This window comes from Accipiter gentilis, chromosome 29 (assembly GCF_929443795.1).
Source record: "Accipiter gentilis chromosome 29, bAccGen1.1, whole genome shotgun sequence".
NCBI classification, from domain to species: domain Eukaryota; kingdom Metazoa; phylum Chordata; class Aves; order Accipitriformes; family Accipitridae; genus Astur; species Astur gentilis.
This window is the reverse complement of record NC_064908.1, coordinates 14,692,813-14,715,225: the sequence shown is the minus strand read 5'-3', so window position 1 is coordinate 14,715,225 and position 22,413 is coordinate 14,692,813. Positions and strand designations below refer to the sequence as shown.

The window sequence follows — 22,413 nt, the reverse complement described above, 5'->3', positions numbered from 1 at the left end:
CCGGGCGACGTGAGGAGCCCCGGGGAGGCCCTTGCCGGGATGCGGCCGCCAAAGGAGCCCTCGCGTGGTGGCGGCTTCGCGCTCTGAGCCGCGCCTCGTGAGGTCACCGCCGCCGCGCCTCGTGACGTCACGTCACCGCTTGCGGCAGGCCGTGAGGTCACGGCGTCTGAGGGACGGTCGGGACCGGCGGGGAAGGGTTGGGGCCCGGTGGGTGACCCGGGACGGGACGGCGGGCACGGCCCGAGCGTTCCGGGCTGGCCGGTGTTTCCGGAGGGGGAAAGCGGCGGCGCTTCCGGTGCGGGCGGCCCGGCTGGCGGAAGTGACGGCGGGGTTTGTTGACAGCGGAGGCCGCGGCGGGGGGAGCGGGCCCGAGGAGGACGCGGACCCCCTGCCCGCCCCGGCGAGCGGCGCCGGCACCAGCCGGGACTCCCGCCGCCCCCCCATTCCGCCGCGCCGGGCGGGGGCTTGGCGCCAGGTGAGTGCCGGCGCGTGTGTGCGTGTCCCCCTCCTCAATCCGACCCGCGGGGCTCGCCCTCCCCGGGGGCACCGGGCCTGCCTGCCGAGGGACGGGGAGGGCAGCGCCGCCCCACGCGGAACAGCCGCCCCCGGCAGCGCCGGCCGGTGCTCCCCGGCGAGGCCCCCCCGTCCCCTTCCCGGGAGTACCGGGAGCAGCCGGGCCCCGCCGGGCAGGGCCCTGGGCCGCGGCAGCCCGGCCGGGAGCAGCCCCGGCGCCGGCGGGCGAGGTGACCTCCGAGGGCCTCGGGAACGGAAAGTGGCTCCCACGGAGCGGGACCAGCGCCCCGTGCCGGGGGAACGAGGGAGGGTTTGGGTTGGTGACCGGACAAAAAGGGCTCTCGAGGCTGTCGGGGACCGTCGCGGTCCGGCGGTGGCGGATCTTCAGTGCCCGGGGAGCGGTACCCCGGGAGCGGCTCCCGGGAGCGTCCTCTTGGGCAGGTGACCTTTTGGAAAGAAAGTCCGCGATACGATTCAGTGAGCCGAAGGAGCGTTTTTACTGCAGGCAGGTACAAAGATCAGCGTGTTTCTCGGTTAGCACCAGTCACTTCATTTGCGATGTGGGACTCAGCAGGCCGACGAGTTTGGAAATTGAAGGCTTTGCTGGGCCACAGAGTAGTTCAACCTACTCTTACTTCAGTTTCCCTGCTGTAAGGCAGGGACGGTATTTCCCCGCACAAGCTGCGATGATCCATCAATTAATAAAAACACAGCGATGTGCAGCTGCAAGATGCCAGCTAAAATGACAGTGCAGTTTTCCTTCAAAATGTAACCTGTGCCAAACTCTGCATTTACATTAAATGTGTTATTCTAAAGTCGTTGTAAGGGGTTCACGTCAGTGCGTATTGTTTGCCCTCTCCTTGGACAAGTCCCTGATGCTGGAAAAGTCAGCTTTGCCAGTCATTTTTGTAGCAACAGCGTAAACGTTATATTGTTGGCGTGGAGCCATGGTGAGTCAGGCTTGGCTTTGGGCAGCCGCCTGGAGAGAGAGAGACTGGGAGAGAAGATCGGTCTGAAGTCCAAGGTAGAGAATATTGGCATGGGCGGCCTCAGGAGTGCCAAGACCGGTCCCAAGTCTTGCGTGCCAGCGCAGCCTGAAATGCCGTAACAATACAGATGTAGCCTAGAAATAAACAATATTTGCCAAAGGGGCTGGCAGGACCTGGAAAGCTGGTGATGGGGGAGAGTGAAGCTGCATGTACTGCGGCATCCTTTGGGTCTATGGATGGTGGGAAGGTGCTGTTACTCCACAGAGAGGGCTGTTTCTGGGGGTAGTTGAGTATACAGGCTTTCATATGACTGCTCCTGTGTCTCCAAGGTACTTGATTACTTCGTGCATTAAGATGGAGGCAAATCTATTAGAGAAATAAATTGGAAAAAATATTGGCAGCTGTAGTTCTAGCTACTTTTCGATTCTTGCACTTGAATTTTCGTCATGTTTCACATATCTGTCTTTGACCCTTCAAAAACACGCATGCACTAGACAGCTCATTGCCCATCATTGGAAAGCACTGGTGACAGTCTGCTAGGCAGGCAGCTTGCTCATCTATTGCCTGTGGAAAGCTGCCTGAGGATAATGATTAGGCAAATGTTAATGATTTGTCAGCATTTCTAGTTCACTTATTTTTATCAACACACTGAGCTTATAACTAGAGACAATATTGATCAGTGCAGCTATTGACACACTTACTTCTATCTCCCCCTGCCTACACCTCATGTCTTGAGTCTAACTGAGGAGGGAGAGACTAGCTTGTATCATGTCCTGTAGAAAAGGTCACAGCAGCAGCTCTGGGTGCTACTCAAATATCCCTAATAAATCATGAGGATGAATGCTTTGCTTTGGTGTTATTTTAGTGGGATGGTTTAACCACTTTTCTCTATATTAACCTTCTGTATGGGGTTTTGTCAGTGGATCACGGGGAGCTCAGAAGTTAAAGGGCAGCTGATTTCTCCAGGGCTAGGCTCAACCGGCTACATTGTGCTGGTCTCAGCAGAGGGGGAAATAGAGGATTGTCAGAGCCACAGGAAGGCAGTTCTTGCCCTTTAGTGCTCTAAGCTGCTTGGACAAGTCCCAAGCACTGGCCGTTTCCAGCTGCACGTGATAATAGATTGTCAATGGGAATTTGTTTTCGAGTTCTCTAGCCATCTGTAGTAAACAGCAGAAGAACACTGGCTGCTGGGACCTCCTGTATGATGGCACAGAGCAACTCGTAGGGATAGCAGAACACGTTTCCCGACTGGTTCAGGTCTTCCTGTTGATCTTGCCTTTCTGGAAAGATTCTCTCAAGCAAGCTTCAGGCAAAATCTGCAAGAGGGACTCGTTCTGGAGGTAAAGGAGATTCATCTCCAAAGCAGACACAGTGCAGAGCACAGGACAGCTTCCTCCCACCTGCATTCCCTTAGCCAGGACCTCACAGCCAGTGAGATGATACTCTGCACTCAGTGGCCCATTTCATCCTTGACTTCTCTCCTGACTTAACTATGAAGGAGAGGGCTGTGGATTATGGATTTCCTTCTTTTTCAAAATTGAAGACCCACCATTTTACTCATTTTCATTGTTTGTACCACATGCATCTCAAAGGTCTCTGAGCTGTCGTAGCACCCTTGAGAAGTCACAGTTTTATGGTATTGTGACCCCAGCTCAGGACTCAGTGACCCAGAGAGCAGGTTACACCCTTTAAACTATCTCTGATCAGGATGTTAAGTACAATCTTTGTGATTGCTGATTTTGGGTTTGTTTTTTTTCCCTCAGCATCTGCTTTTGCTTGGAGACCTTTTGCCTCCTGAGCCAAAACCAGCAGAGAACCTGAGATCCCCACTGGAAAGGCTGTTGAAAGTTGTAGGTCAGAACACAGTGGGTCAGAAGGAGTTTGGGATCGGAACATGATCCTGCAGGTATAGTTCCCAAAGATACTTATAGCAGGGAGAAACTATCGATCAAATTCAAGTAAAGCCAAAAGACAAGTTCATCACCAGTGCCTGCTTCTGCCAGTAAGGTTTTGTCTACTTACGCTAGAGCGAGATTTGGCCCAGGGAGATGAGGTGAGTGTACCACAGGAGTGATCCAGCATGGCTGTTCCTCCATTGCTGAGCGAGGAGCAGTTCTGCTGATCTCCGCTTGCTTATTGAGAGGCTACTTTCTGTGTTGGGTTAATTCCTTGGCCAGCTCTTTGACCCTTGTGCTGAAGCATGCCCTCAGAACATGGAAGGAAGAGCTTTGATTTCCAACTTGTGCTGCCTTCATATTTGCATGGAAATCCTTTCTGCAGCACAGGGAGGGATCAGAAGTCTCGGTCACAGCTGTCCTCCTGTCACCCACAGCAACCTTTTGGTGCCCGAATTTGAAAAGTTACCTCATCCACAGCCTTAACTGATCTTTCGTACAGGTATCATGGCCCAGGCAGTGGCTGAACAGAGCATCTGAAGGGGGAGGAGGGAAGGTGCTTGATCCACCCCGGGTGCCTTTGGGGATAGTGATTAAGGTGAGGAAAGGGAGTTAAAAAACTCTTCCACCCTGTATTGATACGGCAGGAATGAAGGAAAGAGAGACCACCAGAGGTTTTAGAGAATCAGAGAGCTGGAGACACAGACAAGTGTCCCACTCTTCGCAGCTGCAGGATAAAGATCAGAAACAGAATATAGTTAAGGACATTTTGCAACAACTTCCCCAGCAATGGCTGCTCAGCTGTGGCACAGAGAACAGCTGACTCCACTGATGTTCCCACTGCCAGCAGGGACTTACGTATTGATAAGACATAGGTTTTACATCAAAAATAAACATTTCAACACAATTTTTGTGCGTCCATGAAAATATATAGAAGAGTTCACATTAGGGTTGCTTCTAATGTGATTTGACCCTTTGAAAGTGAAATGGCATTGTTGGTCTTCAGTGCCTTCTTCTAAATACCCCCAAGGCTCCAGCAAGCCATCCTTCAGTGCCAGTGAGTGAGTCCTAATACTAGAGCTATGAGATTTTTTTCAAATAAGAAAATAGACAAGAATAGCTTCCCCCAATTTGCCTCGCTCATCCTTCTTTATCCTGTACTAAAACCAAAGAAGGGCAAAAGTGTCTTGCCTTTTTCCAGGTTAGTCACTCATACTTTTTTATGACAGATGTGGAATGGTTTGGGTGAGTCCATCCCAGGGAGCTGGATGTATAGATGTCCAGCACATGCATAAACCTTGCTTTACACTGCACTCAAAGGGAAGCCAAACTAGTCTGTATGTTTCTCTGTGGCTTCTGATCCACTTCACAGTCTAGTTCAAGGACTTCAGTGAAGCTTCTGGCTTGGTGCTAGAGAGAAACATTCAGCTTGAACATGAAACTTCACTTGGAATGGTGGCAAACAGAATTACAGGCACAAGATGCAGGGCCACCAGATCCCACTGGGGCCATACAAAGGATTGTCCCAACAGTAAATTTTCTGGTGGTTTATCCAACCCACTCTGAAGGAAACCAAGCAATGTGGTTTCTGCCACTTCCCTTTCAGAGGGCCTTTGTCAGCCAGATAACCCCTGCAATGAGGCAACATTTTTTGCTGCGTAGCCTCATTTCCAAACATGTTTCATGTTAACTCATTCCCACAGGGTTCCCTGGGGCTGGGGATACCAAGGAATTAAAGCCATACTGCCAGAGAGGCCAAACTGCTGCAGGTTCTTTTGAGGTCAGCAAGTGACAGGCTGTAAATACAACTATCAACATTCTGCTGGTACAACAGCTTTGCAGGACACTTGCCAATGTGCCTTTCTCAATGCATCTTTTTTCTCCCTCTGCCTATAGCTCTCCTGATGTCCTTGTAAATTCATCCTGGAACTTCATTTGAGGAAAGGATCTACTGAATCAAAAGCTTCCTTCTGCTCTTCCCCTTCCCATAACTTCCCTCAAGATGGCATCCGATAGCCCCGAGTCACTAATGACCTTGTGCACAGATTACTGCCTTCGCAACTTGGAGGGGACTCTCTGCTACCTACTGGACAATGAAACTCTCCGGCTTCATCCTGACATCTTCTTGCCAAGCGAGATTTGTGACAAACTTGTCAATGAGTATGTTTCAGGCCTGTGGAGAAGCTGTTGTCTGGTTTGGGAGGAAGCCAGGAGCTCAGGGAAGGGGGAGTATAGTTCTCTAAAAAGAGTGATGGGAAAGGGGAAAAAAAAAGGGGGAAAGAATTCATAGGGCTGCTTTTTTTTTTTTTTCTCCAATTGATCCTCATATTAGAAATAAGGATTTGCATTAACTTCAGAAGGAAGCATCCCCAGGGGCTAATGTACTGCTGTGTATCATTCTAGTTTCTGTGGAAATCACCATTTCCACATAGGTAAACCCAGAGTGAAACAGTCACTGCTTCTTCCAAGAACATCAGTAAGCAATAAAGGAGTCTTCCTATTTCCCACCACTGAAGCATTAAAAATCCCTCTCAAACCAGAGAAATAAGAGTGCAAAGTGCTAACAGATGTTAAATTTTAAGGCTACTGCTCCCACAGCTTTACAAAGCAACCTGTTTCCAGGGATTTCTATAATTTGGCTATCACAGTCTCTCTTGGCTGAACTCCTGCCCACAAAGTCTGGCAGAGAACTTTGGCCAGGTAATTTTCTGAAAAGTGAAAAAAATCAAATTACTAGCTTTAAACAGCTAGGGAAAAAAAATATCTTGGAGTCTGTACTTGCCAGAATCCAGTTTGCTCACATACACACATGACCTTGCACAAATCTTTGCCTGAGATTTTCCTAAGGATCATTAGTTCTGTGCAAGAAGAGGTAATAGGCCAGCTCCCATTACTCCAAAGGCTACTCTGGATGATTAGGAGGGAGTCTGTGTGTGCTTACGTACTTGGTCACATTTTCTTCTAACCAGTGAAGGTGCTAGAGCTGTAGCAGAGCCTTTGTGTCGTGCTGTGCTAATGCCATTACCCCAATGCAGGTACGTGGAGTTGGTGAAGACGGACAGCATCTTTGAACCCCATGAAAGCTTCTTCACCCTGTTCTCAGATCCCCGGAGCACCAGGCTAGCTCGGATCCACTTGCGGGAACAGATTGTGCAGGACCAGGACCTGGAGGCCATCAGGAAGCAGGTGGTATTGCACTGACAGCTTCCAGCTGCCACTTTGCACAGCAACATTGCTGCACGGGCACCAGCTAGAATCCCAAGCACGCAGAGATTCCCAAGACTCCATCTTTCACCATCCAAATTTTCTTTGGGAGAACCTCAGCTTCTCCCTTCTCAGCTCCAAGAATCAGTGTAGGGAATGGGATGGGCACACTGGTCACGTCAGGTGATACAAGGTCTCAGGCTCTCCCAGTGGGAGGTGGTGTAGCAAACAGGGTGGGTACTCTACCTGTGAAATATTTCTAACTTCGATATCCCATCTTGCAGGATCTTGTTGAACTCTACCTGACTAACTGTGAGAAGCTGACAGCCAAGAGTCTGCAAACCTTGGTGAGCTTCAGCCACACACTTATCTCCCTTAGCCTCTTTGGCTGCTGTAATATCTTCTATGAGGAGGAGAACCCTGGAGGCTGTGAAGATGACTGTTTGGTGAACCCCACTCGCCAGGTCTTGGTCAAGGACTTTACTTTTGAAGGCTTTAGCCGCTTGCGCTTCCTGAACCTGGGCCGCTTGATCGAAGGGGTAAATGTGGAAACATTGCTTCGGCCTTTGGCCTCCCTTGCAGCTCTTGATCTCTCTGGGATCCAGCTGAATGACGTAGGATTTCTGACCCAGTGGAAGGACAGTCTGGTTTCCTTAGTGCTTTACAACATGGACCTTTCAGAGGAGCACATCCAAGTGATCGCACAGCTTCGCAAGCTCAGGTTAGCAGATCTGTTCTTCCTTGTTTATCCTTTTCCTACTAATAGGGAAAGGTCTTTTAGGAGTGGTCTACTTGCCTGCTAACAGAGAGCCACCCACTGCTGGTTTCAAGTTATAAACCTTCCCATGAACATGCTCACTCATTGACTCACTATACATATCTGACATGTCTAAAGCTAGCCTCCATTTTGCTTGCAGAAGGACACCGCTTAGCAAAAACTCCCTCTCGGAAAAATAAAAACCACCACATACGCCCCAAAACCAGAAAAAAAAACCCCAAACTAACCACCCCCCAGCTAAACAAAAAAGAACAGCAGAATACCTGAGATAGCAAAAAATTTACTACAGATGTGTACATAAACTAATATAGCAATAATTACACTGTGAAACTCAGTCCTCCAAACCACTTGTCAAACAGGATTGTCCAAAATTTAATTCTGTTTCTGAGGAAAAACTCTGAGCTCAGACTGTCTACTTGTTGTGCTCTGTGGAAGCACACTGTGCATGGATGGTGCAACCAAGGGAACAAGCAGTGTAAATAAATAGGCACTCCTGACCTAACAGTGTTGACAGTGAAATGACTTCCTGAAACAGAGTTGAGACAATTGCTATTCAAACTGCACAGTGGTATCAGGAAAGGGATCCAGGACTTTCAAAGCCAAAGAGAAGGGCCTTACTATTCACACGAAGGATGCTTTGCAATGGCTTTAGTATCATCTCTGCTGACTGCAGACACTAGGGGGTACCATGTTAACATATGACCTGGAGTCTCAGAACATCCTGGATAACATTTTCAAAATCCAAGTTCTTTTACTCCCAGTGGCTTGCAGTGAAACTTGGTCTACAACAGGTAGAAGATACTTTTGTGAGTGGGATGTTGGCTCCTGTCTTAGGCAGTTTGGAAAAGTCTAGGTGTCAAGGGTCTTAGCTACTGCTTGGCAGGCAAGAGCAGCCCCTGTCCTGTAAGGGACCCCACCTGCACATGATGGCTGGTCAGTTTATCCCACCAGTCACTCAGCATCAGGGTTTCCCCAAAGCTTAAGCATTTAAATACCTGAATGAAATCAGGGCAATGTATTAGCCTGGGGTGGAAAAAATACAAGATTGGGGAAGCAGACAAAAACTTGTGTACCTTAATTTGTGGCATGAGGCAACATATGTTTCTGAGGATGCAAAGATCCTCTAGTGCATCTTAATCACCAGGCAGAAATGCTCAGGTGGCTGCTGTGATAGAGCTTGGGAAAGGCAGTTCCTGAGCCTGAAGCAGTTTCCTTTGTGATGTGTGGCCAAATGATTCATTGTGCTCCATTCCAAGTAGACCTCTACCAGATATTTGTGTGCTTTGGTTAAACACAGGGCCAGATCCTGCTGCTGGATCCTACAGAACCACATTCCTGTATCTTGTGAAGAAAATAATTATAATAAAAAATAAATACAAAATAATAATCACACTTGGCTTGTCATCTTCCTCTGGTAGAGAGGCAGAAGCCCCAGCTAATGCTTTCCAGGCTCTGAGTTGCTCTCTGTCATTTGCAGGCACTTGGATATCTCCCGAGACCATCTGTCGAGTTATTACAAATTCAAGCTGACCCGGCGGGTTCTAAACCTATTTGTGGAAAACCTGGTAAACCTCACTTCGCTCGATATCTCAGGGCACACCATGCTGGAGAACTGCACTATCCCAAGCATGGAGGAGAAGATGGGCCAGACAAGGTAAGGAAGCAGCAATTGCTGAGGTCCGCTTGGATGGATAGATCAGTCAAAGATGAATTAAGAACCATTCCCTCTCCTAAGTTGCCAAATTCTGTAGGTCTAATTAAAAAGCAGGATACAACTGTTCCTAGTTTCTCCTGACACTAAAGACTGGTATGGGAATCAGCTGCGATTCCTATATGTGACACATGTAAGGACTTTTAAGAATAATAAAGAATCATCCTATCTGCCTGCCATACATATCTGAAGAAGTATTTCAGTTCTTCTCCACACATATTCTTCCAGGGATCTCTTGCAGTGGTTTATATTTTTTCTGAAAAGACTCCAAAGCCCTTCACCCGTTTTCTACACAAAACATTCTTACCCTCACTGAAATCCAGGCTTTTCCAAGACAGAACATTTCTACACTGAGTCAATACATCAGTGTTCATAGGAGGGCTGAGTGTTTTAGGAACTTAGAATCTAAAGGCATGTTTTCAGATTTGACCTGGATACTGGGCAGATCAACCTTTGAAAATCCTGGTGCACCTCCGAAGGGGCATACCTAGAGTTCTGGTTTTCCAGATCAGCCAAGAACTCTGCCGTCCTATTCCATGGCTACTTACTGAACAAAAGCAAACAAGTGGGACAGTACTGGCTCCTTTCCACCAGAGCTGATGAAAAAATACTGGCTCTTGATCAATAAGGAACATGGCAAAACTAGTGTTCTTGCACGATCACAGGAGCAGACTAGCATGTCTATCAGATGACATGCAGTCCAGTTTGCAAAAACTTTGGATCAGTGAAATTGACAGCCCTTTTTTAAAAGGAAATGTTCACCCCAGCTAGTGAATTTCCAGGAAAAATTCTACCTGGGAAAGCTGCATTCTGTCTGTGTGAATTCTTACTGCTGTTTCTGTTCAGCACATTTAGCCCTTCACTCAGGATCACCTGGGATGAATGTCTAGTGTGTTTAGGAGAAGCTGGGTGATGTACAACTGAAGTGTAGCTATTGTCACTCTAGTTAAGATGCAGTACAGTCAGAGTGAATGGAGAGCTGATAGCTGTCTCTGTGGCAGGAGACGCCTGAACACAGTACCAACATGAGTGATCTCTTTTTTTTTCCCCCCTCAGCATTGAACCAGCAAAGAGCAGTATTGCTCCCTTCCGGGGTCTGAAACGACCGCTCCAGTTCTTGGGCCTTTTCGAAACATCTCTTTGCCGCCTGACTCATATTCCAGCCTACAAGGTAATGAGGCCACAAAAATATTGGCAGTAGGTACTTGGTAGAAGTGAAAAGAACATGAAAATTACTAGCTGCCAGTAGAGCGGAGTTCTTAGGGTCTCAGGTGCAGCAACTGAGCTCTGACCTTTCAATAGCTACTTGATAATGCACGAAAACTGCCAGAAGACAATACCTGTACCCCACATGGTTTTTCCAAGGGTTAAAAAACATGCTTCTTGGAGAAAGGCATGGAAGAATCTTCCATGAAGGACCAGGATGTCTGTGACTACAAGAAAAGGACTTAAGACAATAGGAGTCTTGTGACTAGCATCCTTCTGCCCCAGAAGTGCCATTTCTCATTCCTCTGGGCTGAGAAGTGACTCAGCCTCTTTGCTCTCATCCTGGGCCTAATCCTACTAGCAGGGCAGAGGGAAGTTTTATGCTTTGACCTTTCAGAGTTCCTTTCTCATGTTGGTTGTCCTCCTCCATCATTTCTTCCCTGACTCCTTTTGTTCCTTTATGCCAGGTGAGTGGAGACAAGAATGAAGAGCAAGTCCTGAATGCTATTGAGGCTTACACTGAACACCGGCCAGAAATTACCTCCCGGGCCATCAACCTCCTTTTTGACATTGCCCGTATTGAACGCTGCAGTCAGCTGCTGCGAGCCCTTCAGGTAAGCCCCATGCTAGCATTTACTTCACCCTGACAAGGGAAATTTTGGAGTCCCAATCTTTTCTTCACCCTGGGACACCATATCAGGCCATTCTGGAGAAAGTTCCAGTAGTGCAGTGGAACTGGGTACCTTCATTTTGTAAGCATGTTCCTGCAATGCCTGGGCCACGCATTCCTTGCAGGCTTGTAACAGTCACTCCAAGACTCACAACATGTCAGTGGCACTTCATGTTGCTTCTCTGCAGCTGGTGATCACAGCCCTCAAGTGCCACAAGGATGACAAAAACATCCAGGTGACAGGCAGCGCGGCACTGTTCTACTTGACCAACTCCGAGTACCGCATGGAGCAGAGCGTAAAGCTGCGGCGTCAGGTCATCCAGGTGGTGCTGAATGGCATGGAGTCCTACCAGGAAGTCACAGTAAGAGCAGCCCAGCCTCCTTCAGCTCCCATAGTCCTTCTTCTCTGTATTGAGACTTTAGCCTGGTGTTAGCATCTGGGTCTTCTAAGCCTCCAGGATGTGAACCAAGGCAGACACCAGAGAACCTGTTGCCCAGATCTGCTCCTCACCTTCACCCAGTGATGGGGATTGCATGCAGGGTGCTCCTTATCCACGTGGTGTTCTCCAGAACAAGGGGAAGAAAGTGATGATAGCAAGGCTCCTTTTTATCTGATAATAGTGGTCAAAGGGTGTATACGACACACAGCATAGATGTCTAGCACTGACTGTGCGGTGAAAAGGGTGCAGGCGCTAGGGGTGTTGAGTCAACAGAAAGAAACTTCATCTTCCACCCTACCGGAAGCTAGCTGACATTGTGATGCCACTGGGTTGCAGAATGGCAACTGCTGCATAGAAAGCTTACAGGCAGTGAGGAATTGGCTAGGAAAGTAATGGGCACTGGATGATTATGCAGCCCTGTGAGACTAGACTGACATGGAGAGAATACAGGGTACTGATAGAGCACAGCTAAAGCACAGTGCTAGATGGGAGGGTAACAAATTTTCGCGGTTGTAGTCAAGGAAGAAGATGGTTTCAGTACCAAGCAGCAAGGAAACATGAGGTGATGGGGTCCATGTTTTTGTAGCCACTTGGCCCAGTGTTTGCTTCCTTTTGACCCAGGTACAGCGAAACTGCTGCCTGACACTGTGTAACTTCAGCATTCCTGAGGAGCTGGAGTTCCAGTACCGCCGAGTCAATGAGCTGCTGCTGAACATCCTCAATCAAAGCCGGCAGGATGAGTCTATCCAGCGCATTGCTGTGCACCTCTGTAACGCTCTGGTCTGCCAGGTGGACAACGATCATAAAGAAGCTGTGGGCAAGATGGGGTTTGTCATGGTTGGTATGGTCCCAAGGTGTCTACTTACCCTTAACCCAAGCTAGCACAATTCCCTTGCAGCAGTCCACCAAATGCATCCAGCCAGCAATCCAACTGTGCAGTATCATGGGAGGGAACTAGTCTCCTAGCAGTGCTAACCTTTCCTGGAACCTATCCCTCCATGTGACATCTTTTACTTGCTTACCAGTACTGGAAATCACGATCTCTGAGATAGGCTGTCTGTGAGAGCAGGGAAGCAGCATAACTTTATACCTCACCTCTTCACAACATCATATTATTTCCAGAACTGGTACCACCTTGTGACTAGCTCCTTCTGCATCTCCCCGAGTTTGTGACTGCTTCCCAACTCACATCAACCCACATCACTCACCTTTCCAAAGTACTGCAGAGGCCACTGCTTTGCTGCAGTTATACTGCATTCCAAACTTTGTCACACAGATCAAAACTGACTTGACTGCAAACTCAACAGCTCGGGGATTGTGACATAGTTCAGCTCTGTGAATACTCGCAACATTGAACATAAACTTTAGAGAAAGAGATATCAAGTAGGTTCTCTACAGAGGATCAAAATTGTGTATGCCTGCAAATTGGCTGTAGCCAGCCCTGCAGTGCTACAGCAGTTAGTTTTAGCGATGTGATTCTTGAACTGTTTCTCACTGCTCCCCTTCTTCTGCCCACAGACAATGCTAAAGTTGATTCAGAAGAAGTTGGCTGATAAAACGGTGAGTGTTTCCTGCAAAAACATATACATAGAGTATTTTCTCTTCAGTCTGACTTAGGCACAGAGATCAGTCCGGAGTGCCAGCTCAGCTTCTCTAACAAACACAAGGCATCTTAGCTGATGCTACAGAGTTTCCTGTTCCAGGGTGAGGGCAGGGCAATGTGAAAGAGAGGCAAAAATATTAAACAAAACCCCCACTTTCTGACAAGTTGAAAGTGAGTAACAAGGTTTCCTTACCTCTGGAGCCATCTATGGCGATACCAGAGAGGAAACATAAGTGGTTGGTTTGCACTGGGCTCCTACATTAGCAAAACTCTGTTTCTGTCCCTTTGTCTTTGGCTCTGTAGTGTGACCAGGTAATGGAGTTCTCCTGGAGTGCCCTCTGGAACATCACTGATGAGACCCCCGATAACTGTGAGATGTTCCTTAACTACAGTGGCATGAAACTGTTCTTGGAGTGCTTGAAAGTAAGTATGTCCACTGTTGCTCAAACAGAAAAGAAAAAAGCTTGCATATTTTCTTCTTTCTCCCATCCATCCACCCAACTAGTAGAAGAACAGAGAAACTTACACTCACCACGTCTTCCTTTTTCTCCATCTTGTACACAGTGCCCCTTAAGTAGGGCAGCAGAGAACAGTGGGCTCTGGCCTCAATTCTCTCATTTCACATATATCTTTAACACTAGAGGTTCCACTTGGCATCTGCTAAAGAGCCATTGCTGACTACCCACAAATACACAGCCTTTCTAGATATCCTGTACAATCTTTCTCCAGGGTTGTTTGTTCTCAGCCCTACGTTTGTATAATCCTGTTCTTTGCTTGCTTAGGAATTCCCAGAGAAACAGGAGCTGCATCGTAACATGCTGGGTCTCCTGGGCAATGTAGCAGAGGTGAAGGAGCTCCGCCCACAGCTCATGACCTCCCAGTTCATCAGTGTGTTCAGGTGGGTGCCTGGCTAATGAACAGCTGGGCTGGGGCAGTGTGAATGCTCTGGAGCTCTGCTCCTGAATCACCTGGAGACTTTTAAACCTTTGGTGCATCAGCACTTGTAAATGATCTCTTCTCTCTTGGCAGCAACCTGCTGGAGAGCAAAGCAGATGGGATTGAGGTATCCTATAATGCTTGTGGTGTGCTCTCCCATATCATGTTTGATGGTCCAGAGGCTTGGGGTATATGTGAGCCCCACCGAGAGGAAGTTGTAAAGAGGATGTGGGCAGCCATCCAGAGCTGGGATATCAACTCCAGGAGAAATATCAATTACAGGTGAGGAATAGAAAAGTTTGGCCCACTCACCTAGGAGCCAGGTTTGTCACAGGAAGCAAGCGCCAACAGAGAGAAGGGAAGAAATATAGCTCAGCATGGAGGCTCTGTTTAGAATGAAGGAGGAACATCCTTAGGGATATATTCTTTAGTGAGGGTTTTACATCTTCCTTAGAAAAAAATGTTACGCAGGCTGCTGAAATTAGACACCTTGCCTGGCAATTCCTATGGGAAAGTGTGGGAACCCAACAGAATTTCTCCTGCATGTTTCTGGTGAAATGCATAGTTCAGGAAACCCACGACTGAGTATTTGGGACTGCCTAAGCATTTTCCTCTGAGACTGCTGTCCTTTGCACCTCTTTAAATCTGTTTGCTTCTGAAAGTCACATGGATTGCTGTAGCTTTCACTGTTCTCTGGGGGATATTTAGACACAGTTCCCAGAAATCTCTTCAAGGGTTAATACAACTGGTGGGATCCTCCAAAGCTCTTCCTGTAAGAGGCTATTAGGTACTCTGTATTCTCTTAGTGCTTATCAGGCATCCAGAACAAATGGCGTTCCAATGCCTGAGCTACAGTATAGACACATTATTATTGTCAGAAGAAACACAGCAACCATTGCACATGAGCAGCCAGCTTTGGCTGGGTATAATTTTGCTTTGGCCCCTCTACAGAAAGATCAGTGCTGCTGAGTTTCAGCTGCTGTGAGGAAATGACTGACAAGAGGATGGAAATCAGTTCTTGGACTCGGTTGCATTCGTTGCAGCTATTTATCTGGGCAGCATGTTTATGCTAAAGTGGTAGGACCTGTAAGCCAGCCAGTATTGCCATGTGACACAGACTTAGTCTTTGATGCCAGCATCTTTGGCATGCCAATGGATTTACTGCTGTGGTATCTATGAGCACAGAGTTTGTATTGCTTTGAGCGGCAAAGGTGCTGAAAAAAGCAGCTCTTGGATTTTTAACAACTTCTGCAATATTTCTGTGCAGGTCATTTGAACCAATCCTTCGACTTCTTCCACAAGGGATCTCCCCAGTCAGCCAGCACTGGGCTACCTGGGCACTGTATAACCTGGTCTCTGTCTACCGTAAGTTCCCTTTTCAAAATCACATCCACTGCACTGTAGAAGTTGAGGGTGTGAATCTGAGCTGGTTAGCTGAAAAAGTCTTCCCAGCCTAGCTATGTAGGTAGAGAACCTTCTTTGAATATGCAGGAACGCGCAGGCAGCACAGCCAAACAAAAACCAATGAGACTTAGTGCATAGGAAATGCCTTCAATGTTTTGATCCTTCTGGCCATGCTCTTATGTTCTCAGCCGTTTTGTGTCTGTTGTTTTCACAGCCAGGGCACACCTAGCAGGCTGGCTCCATAAAAAAGAAAATTTTGTGGCTTCTCAGGCCACAGGCTTCTCCTTCCCGTCCTGCCACCCTTTATACCACTCCTGTGAAGGTTCACAAGGACCTGTTTTATTCTTTTCTCTGCAGCTGACAAGTACTGCCCACTGCTGATCAAAGAAGGTGGGATTCCCCTTCTGAAGGACATGATTAAAATGGCCTCAGCACGGCAAGAGACCAAGGAAATGGCCCGGTAGGAAACCAATGCACTATCATCAAACATTCAGTTAGCTTTAGTTTAGTTTTTATTCTTCTACATCAAGTAAGACTACCAAAGAAAGGCCTGTACTGAGGTGTACAAGAGGTAAGAAGCAAATACAGGAGAAGAGCAGGAAAAAAGAGAGTGAAAACAGAACACTAGAGAGGTGTTTATAGGTGGACTATACACACAGGTCATTCAGGGCTGATGGATGCCAGGCAAATTGGTTACAGAAGTGGCTTGTTGCCCAGGGGAGCCACATGGCTCATTGCATGTCTTACACTGATAGTCTCCAGTCAGCACTATTCTCCATACTTGTGTGGGCTCCCTTGGCTCCACAATCATATTGGCCTGTCAGTAAAACTGCTAACTGCACAGTTAAAATGAGAGGATTTTTCAAAAGGTGGAGAGAGTCCATCACCTTTGTGAGCTTCCCCAACTCTGTTATGTTATGTGACCTTCCTTTGGAGTCAATCTTACAGAGTTTTAAAAGCCAGCTGCAGTTTCTCATCTGAGATGAGAGCTATAACTTCATACCTACAGGATGAATATTAAAGAGCTGTAGAGATCGGCTGGGAATACATACCTTCTGGGTGAGCAGCAGGCATTACCATAGCTGAAGGGTTGCTAAATGCTGGAGGTGACTGAAGCCTGCAGAAGACTCTCACAGTTAGGCAGATTGTATATGGTGGTGGGACAGTGCAAGAATGGTAAATGAAAAGAATAGGAAAAGCAGGGACAGATGACAGCAGAGTGAAGGACAAACACCTGCATGCATGTGTTTCCTGATGTGATTCAAAGTTATCTGACGATTTGGATATGGGGGTGATGAATGAACAGTCACATGCAGATCTGGATGTATACTAACATGACTTGAAATCCGAAGGGGATGAACCGTGAGCTCTAAGCTGCTTTTGTGGAGTATACTGGTTTTGATACAAATATCGGTTGATACATATCTCAGAAGAGACTGCCTGCTGCAAATAGTATACATTTACATAGAGAACAAGCTGTTGGACAGTTCTTATGTTACTGTCCCACAACTGTCATGCAATAAGCTTTAAACTAAACCCTCTCTCCTTGTCCTTGTTTTATCCATAGGAAAGTTATAGAGCACTGCAGTAACTTTAAGGAGGAGAACATGGACACTTCCAGATAGAGGCAATCATCTAATGCCTCTTGCCAGCACTGTATCCAGCTTCTCTCTAATTCACTGTATATAGGGAGGACTCTTTCTTACCAACTCGCCTGTTGGAAGGAAACTTTATGTGTGTGTGTGAGACCCTCAGTAGATGAAGGTGAACAGGGGAGGGGGGAGGGACTTTTTGCACAACAAAATGCTTTCCTTAAATTAGTGGACTTTTTTGTTATGAAGTTTCAGGTTGAAGTTCTGTGTGTATGATTTCTGTATAAAAAGAAAACAAAAAACAAAGACAACTACATTATGTATCTTTTAACATTTTGATTTTAGACCACACAGAGAGCCTCAAATGATCATGAGCTTGAAGACCTAGTTGTGTGATCGCTAGTGTGACGTTTTTATTTCCACTTTTTAGAAAATTCCCTTTTGCTGTATTGCATGAGGTCCTGTAATGTCTGCAAGAACACCAGTCCTGAATGGGTATTGGCTGCTCAATGGGGTTACAGGCAGTGATGAGTTATTTATTTGGTTAGAGAGGTTGGGGGACACAATACCAGAGAGTTAGACCAAAAGGACTGACCTTTTTAGTGATATTTGTAAGTGGAAGAAATGGGGAAGAAATATCTTTCAAGTCAATTCACTCCCTTAAGGGTTTTTTAGAGAAGACTCACATTAATGGAAGCATTGCTAACTGTATGTGGGTCATTTGGAATTAAGACATTCCCATTAGAGTCAAGAGGTCTGTTTTGTCCCCTTTGGTGGTACAGTAGGATCTGCCAGCCCACCCAGCCTCGTAAGGTCAGGTATGACCAGTAAAACCAGTTACACATCCTTAGCAACACAGAGCTTTTCTCTCTAAGGGAGCCTGTGCAACAAGGAACAAGGTTTGTTCACAAAGGGCTACACATCTTCATTCCAGTCCTTCACCACCTTTTTAGTTGTGTTCTTTTTTATGGGGAAGGGCTACAAATGCCAGAGAGCATTCTTCCCCCCTTCATAATAAGCTCTACTAGGGCCCAGTCCAAAGCAGCTTGTACCACTTGTGCAAGTCCCAAGAATGGACTGGAGCTGTTCTGCTCTTTTTCGCTCTGCATCAGTGGAAGCCGTGCTCAGTGGCAAAGTAATCTCCCTTTACAGGAAGCTCACTGCAGCACAAGTGCTGTAATTGGAGGTGCTCAAGTCCATTCCTGAGACTGGGCAGTCTCCAGGCACCCTTTGGAGGGTGACTCCATGAAACAGCACCTCTTGTTCCACCCCAACATCTTCCCCCTCTTCTGGGAAGCAAAAGCCCCTATTCTTATCTGACTCCCACTAGCACTAACGAGTGCAGTCCTGCTTGTATCAGCAGTATTACTCCAATTTATGTGATGCAGGTGAGAGAAGAGTCCCACTAAGGTGGTCTTCACCTGTAAGACTCCAGACCTATAAAGGATCAAGAAGCCAAAGGCCAGGGTTTGCCTCACAGCAGGGCACTCAACAACACAGTGTGCAGTCCACGCTTAGAGCCCTGTGTTTGTCACAGTTCTTTCACAATTCAAAAACGTTCCCTTAGAAAAGGTTTTATATCTGGTAGCAGTAAGGAAACCATGGCTATGTGAGTTGGGACATTTCAGGCCTCTGAGCACAGCCTCGCTGCTCTCTTCCCTTGTATACATTGCTCTCAGATTTGACTCGCTGCTATGAGGTTCTTCTAATGCTCAGAGTTAATGTTGTCATTGCTGAGCACATTATAGACAGATCCTAGATACACAAACTGACACTTTAAATGACAGAACACAGCTGCCCTGGAGAGGTTTACTTTTTCTGCCAATATGGTGTTATTCGATGTCTTTTTTTTTTTTCCTTTTTAAGCATATATCATTTGTTTTGATATTGTGAGATCTGTACTTTTTTTTCTTTAAGTATTTTTCAAACTTATATATATTTTTGTGTCACTTTTGAATTGTTTTCATATGGTTTGCAAAACTTGACGAATTATACTTTTTTGCAGTCGTTTGATTGAAATGTATTTTTCTCTCTCTTATTCCTGTTTCCCAAGACTTTGCGTCCCTATGAGCTTTGAGACAGGCAAGCTTATTTCAAGATCTGTTTTCTGTATAACATTTGCTAATCTTCCTTCTGGATGCAAAACTAAGAGAGGCTGCAAGTACTGCAAGCCAGCCTTGGTGCATTAGGGGAGTCAGGCTTTGCTCATTTAATTCTCTATTTAGTGCTGCTGTCCTTTTGAAGTTGTTTCACATGACAGTGCCACCCACTAGGCTTTCTTCCTTTCTAATGCCCATATAGTGAAAGCTCCTGCCACTAAAAATCTTGAATCACATGACAAAGAGCACTCAAGATTCTGACTTTGTTGGCAAGGTGGTAGTGGGGCAGAAGGGGACACATCACAGATGCGAGGGGTATCAGAAACCCATGTTCCTGGAATGCAGCTGCCACACTGGGGAGGCAGCTGGAGCTCAGGAACTCCCATCTCAGCTAGAGCAAACCTCAGCCTTGCATTGTAATTAGGCTTTACTCTTGTGATTTTGGCACTACATCAAGGTTAAAGAACAACCCATGGCTTGGTTCCATCTGCCTCAAGACCCCAAAGGTTTGGGTTTTTCAAACCAGTGCCCCTATAAGTTCAGCAGTGACTGAAGTCTCACCTGCTGCACGCTGGACCATGGTATCCCAAACTAACAAGATCTAAGCTACAACAAACTTTTGTTTCACACTGTAAAGATAACCTCTGTCCTCACTGCTCACATACCCTCATCAAGCTATACCTGAGCCTGAACCAGGATAAAAAGATTTCAATTCCCAGCAACATGGAGATTAATGGAGTCAGGCCAGCCTGCCAGAAAAGCCTAGCTTTCTGAAATCTGTCACCGATACCAGGGGGAAGGGGGAACTATAACTGGTCTGTTACAGCTAGGTACACATAAGATTTTGAGTCAGGCCACCAGCAAGGTAAATTCCTGAGAGAGCATTTCAAAAGAAATAGCATCCCTGCTAGAGTAACATGAACTTTGGCTACAAGCTTCAATGTCTTCAAGCCAACAGACTTTGTGAGCTGAAAAGTAACATTTCCCTTTCAGTAAGGAGCAAAAGAGAGAAAGGTATCCTCTGAACACCTGAGCATAATCCAGGAATTCCTGTAGTTGGAAGTTTGAAACTAGTTTGTACCTTGGTTTCCCTAACCGAAACAACAGGAGTTGTTGCACTCTAGGTATAATGCATATACCATGACCTGAAAGCACTCTCTGGAGGCAAAGAGGAGTTAATGAATTGCTGCCGTAGATCCAGCACTCAGGACAGAACAGGATAATTGTCTGCAGCCATCATACCAATATTCTGCAAAGGAGGGGAGGGCAAAGTGGCTGATTTTTTATGAAGGTCTAATGTAAAAGGGGAGGTTGGATACCCTGAAATGCTCAACTGTTACATAGAAGCCTCTCAGGCCTTCCAGCTTTGCTGAATCGAAGGAATGAACCAGCAGACTTCAATTCCACACAGAATTACAAAGCCAACGACCAACCCTGCCCAGAAAACTAGAACAGGGTTCTTCCTGTCAAATGAAAATCCAGCTGGAGAGGAGTTCATAGTGTGTAAAGATTCAGCAGAAGGGCTCCTTGTGCTCTGTAGTTGTTGTCCTATTCAGATTCTTATTCATGTTTTCACTACTACATTTCCTTTAATATTCAAAAGCTTGGCAAGCAGAGCATGAACACAACTCAGTATTTCACTGCAGAGACAGTACCAACAAAGGAACCCTCTACCTTGACTGTATATAGTTTCTTTCCCAGCTGGAGGATGCCTCATTGTTTAGTGGCCCAAGTCAATGATACAGCAGTCCTCAGCATGCAGGGTGTCAGGTGTCTGCCATTTTCCCCGGAACAGATAAGAGGGCAAATTGGTGAGCAACTTTCCACAAGTGCTTCCATTTTACAAGATCTGTGGGAGGAATTGCTTATACAGATTGGCATCTACTTGTATGATGCTTAGCACCCAACAGCACTAGCCTTTCTCATCTACACCAAGCCAAGAAAGTGTAGCACTGATATTTGTGGCAATTAGTAACATTGCAGATAATTCATCTGCACCATGGCTGTTAGTACTCTGCACCTACCTACTGGCTGAAATTATAGCTGTTCAGCACTGAATGCTACCCAGCTTGTCACCTTGGTTGGGCTTCTGCTGCAATCACTCTAGTCTCTGCAAAAGATGAGTGGGAAGAAAAGTCTTGGAGCTGTGAGCCTATTCCCTCTCACCACTTGAAGAAGGCAATTAATTACCAGTGGAGCAAGAGCTACAGGGGCACTGCATTCAGGCACTACTCCACAGAAAAGACATTTTCTTGAGACTGTTTAGGGAGGAGCCTGCCACAGCTCAGGTGTTGGAGGGTAGCTTGTGTTGTAAAAAAGAGAATTAAAAGTAGGGAAACAGCTGGTCTCCACAACAATGTGTATGAAGCACAGAGGGTAATGGTCATCAGGAATGGATGAAAAGCAACGTGGGGGCTGGATGAGAAGACAGCACTTAAAAAGAAACGAGGGAGAGAGATTTCCTGCTGAACTGAAACACTTCTGCTTTAGCAGACTATATTTTGATTTCATATAATTGTTACTGATTCTCTCTGTAATTCTTTTCTTGTTTTAAAAAAGTTTTTAAGCTAACCAAATATGTATTTCCTTGTTTTGCTTAAAGAAAATAACCTCAGTTATAATGAGCAAGCATCTGCTTTTACTCTGTCCATTGACCTGCCTAATGTTGAGAGGCCTGGTTCAAATGTTTGTACATGGTGAAGCCAAGCAAAAAAATAATAATGCACAACTGTTGCTTCCTTACAATTCTGAATGAATTAACTTTTCTGTTGTATCCATTGGATACCCGCTGTGTATTAAACCTAGTGCTTAACAATGTCTTCTTCCTTTGGTCTATGAATGTGGTTTATTTAGGTACATTACTGGTCCATTTGCTGTCATATATTTCATTAAAAATGAAAGGAACTGCCATGTGTTGATGATGCAGTTCAGTGGCTTTTCCTTTCATCACTCCAAGGGATACAATACTGTTTGTCAATAGAAAAGAGGCGTGGAGGAAGAGAGTATTGTTAAGAAATTATGTGAGAGGAGAAAAAAAAAATCAGAACAATATTTGACTGTACAGATTGCCTCTGAACTCTGTAACGGATCTGTGGCTTGCATTCCACAGCCTGAGCTTTGTAAGTGGGCAGAAGCTGAGTGCTTAAGAAAACACTCTAGCTTAAAACAGTCAATCTGCTTTGAGGCCAGCATGACTTTCTTCTTAAGACCCTGGTCCTGCAAGGGTTCAACTGCTGGTTAATTCAACGGTCATTGTAAACTCTAAAGGATCAGACTCTAGGTGGCTGAAGTAGGAGGAGGAATCACATGAAACTGAACTGCCTCTAGGAAGCTGAAAATGTACCATGTTGTAGGAGTAGAGAGAGATACCTTA

The 22,413-nt window shown here is 46.4% G+C and overlaps 1 protein-coding gene across 4 annotated transcripts; it reads left to right on the top strand.

The window, feature by feature from the left end:
- The first annotated feature begins 302 nt into the window (after window positions 1–302).
- On the top strand, window positions 303–21,865 carry ZER1 (zyg-11 related cell cycle regulator). Of its 4 annotated transcripts, none has more exons than XM_049832049.1 (17): window positions 303–475; window positions 3,900–3,995; window positions 5,294–5,557; window positions 6,433–6,583; window positions 6,886–7,322; window positions 8,857–9,033; window positions 10,147–10,261; window positions 10,764–10,910; window positions 11,092–11,328; window positions 12,028–12,243; window positions 12,925–12,966; window positions 13,313–13,432; window positions 13,792–13,907; window positions 14,039–14,227; window positions 15,213–15,310; window positions 15,707–15,809; window positions 16,917–21,865. In XM_049832049.1, the coding sequence occupies exons 3-17, from the start codon at window positions 5,400–5,402 to the stop codon at window positions 16,972–16,974; spliced, it is 2,364 nt and encodes a 787-aa protein (XP_049688006.1). In that variant the 5' UTR covers window positions 303–475; window positions 3,900–3,995; window positions 5,294–5,399; the 3' UTR covers window positions 16,975–21,865. The 4 variants fall into 4 exon arrangements, with proteins under 4 accessions (XP_049688006.1, XP_049688007.1, XP_049688005.1 ...); XM_049832050.1 differs by lacking the exon at window positions 3,900–3,995 and adding an exon at window positions 3,266–3,408; XM_049832048.1 differs by lacking the exon at window positions 3,900–3,995.
- Window positions 21,866–22,413: the final 548 nt, after the last annotated feature.

Excerpts from the sequence above, each read along its gene's own strand:
- ZER1 (XM_049832048.1), top strand. The coding sequence starts at position 5,400 with ATGGCATCCGATAGCCCCGAGTCACTAATGACCTTGTGCACAGATTAC. Across the intron at positions 6,584-6,885 it reads TGGAGGCCATCAGGAAGCAG|GATCTTGTTGAACTCTACCT; the intron begins GTGGTATTGCAC and ends CCCATCTTGCAG. Across the intron at positions 14,228-15,212 it reads AGGAGAAATATCAATTACAG|GTCATTTGAACCAATCCTTC; the intron begins GTGAGGAATAGA and ends ATTTCTGTGCAG.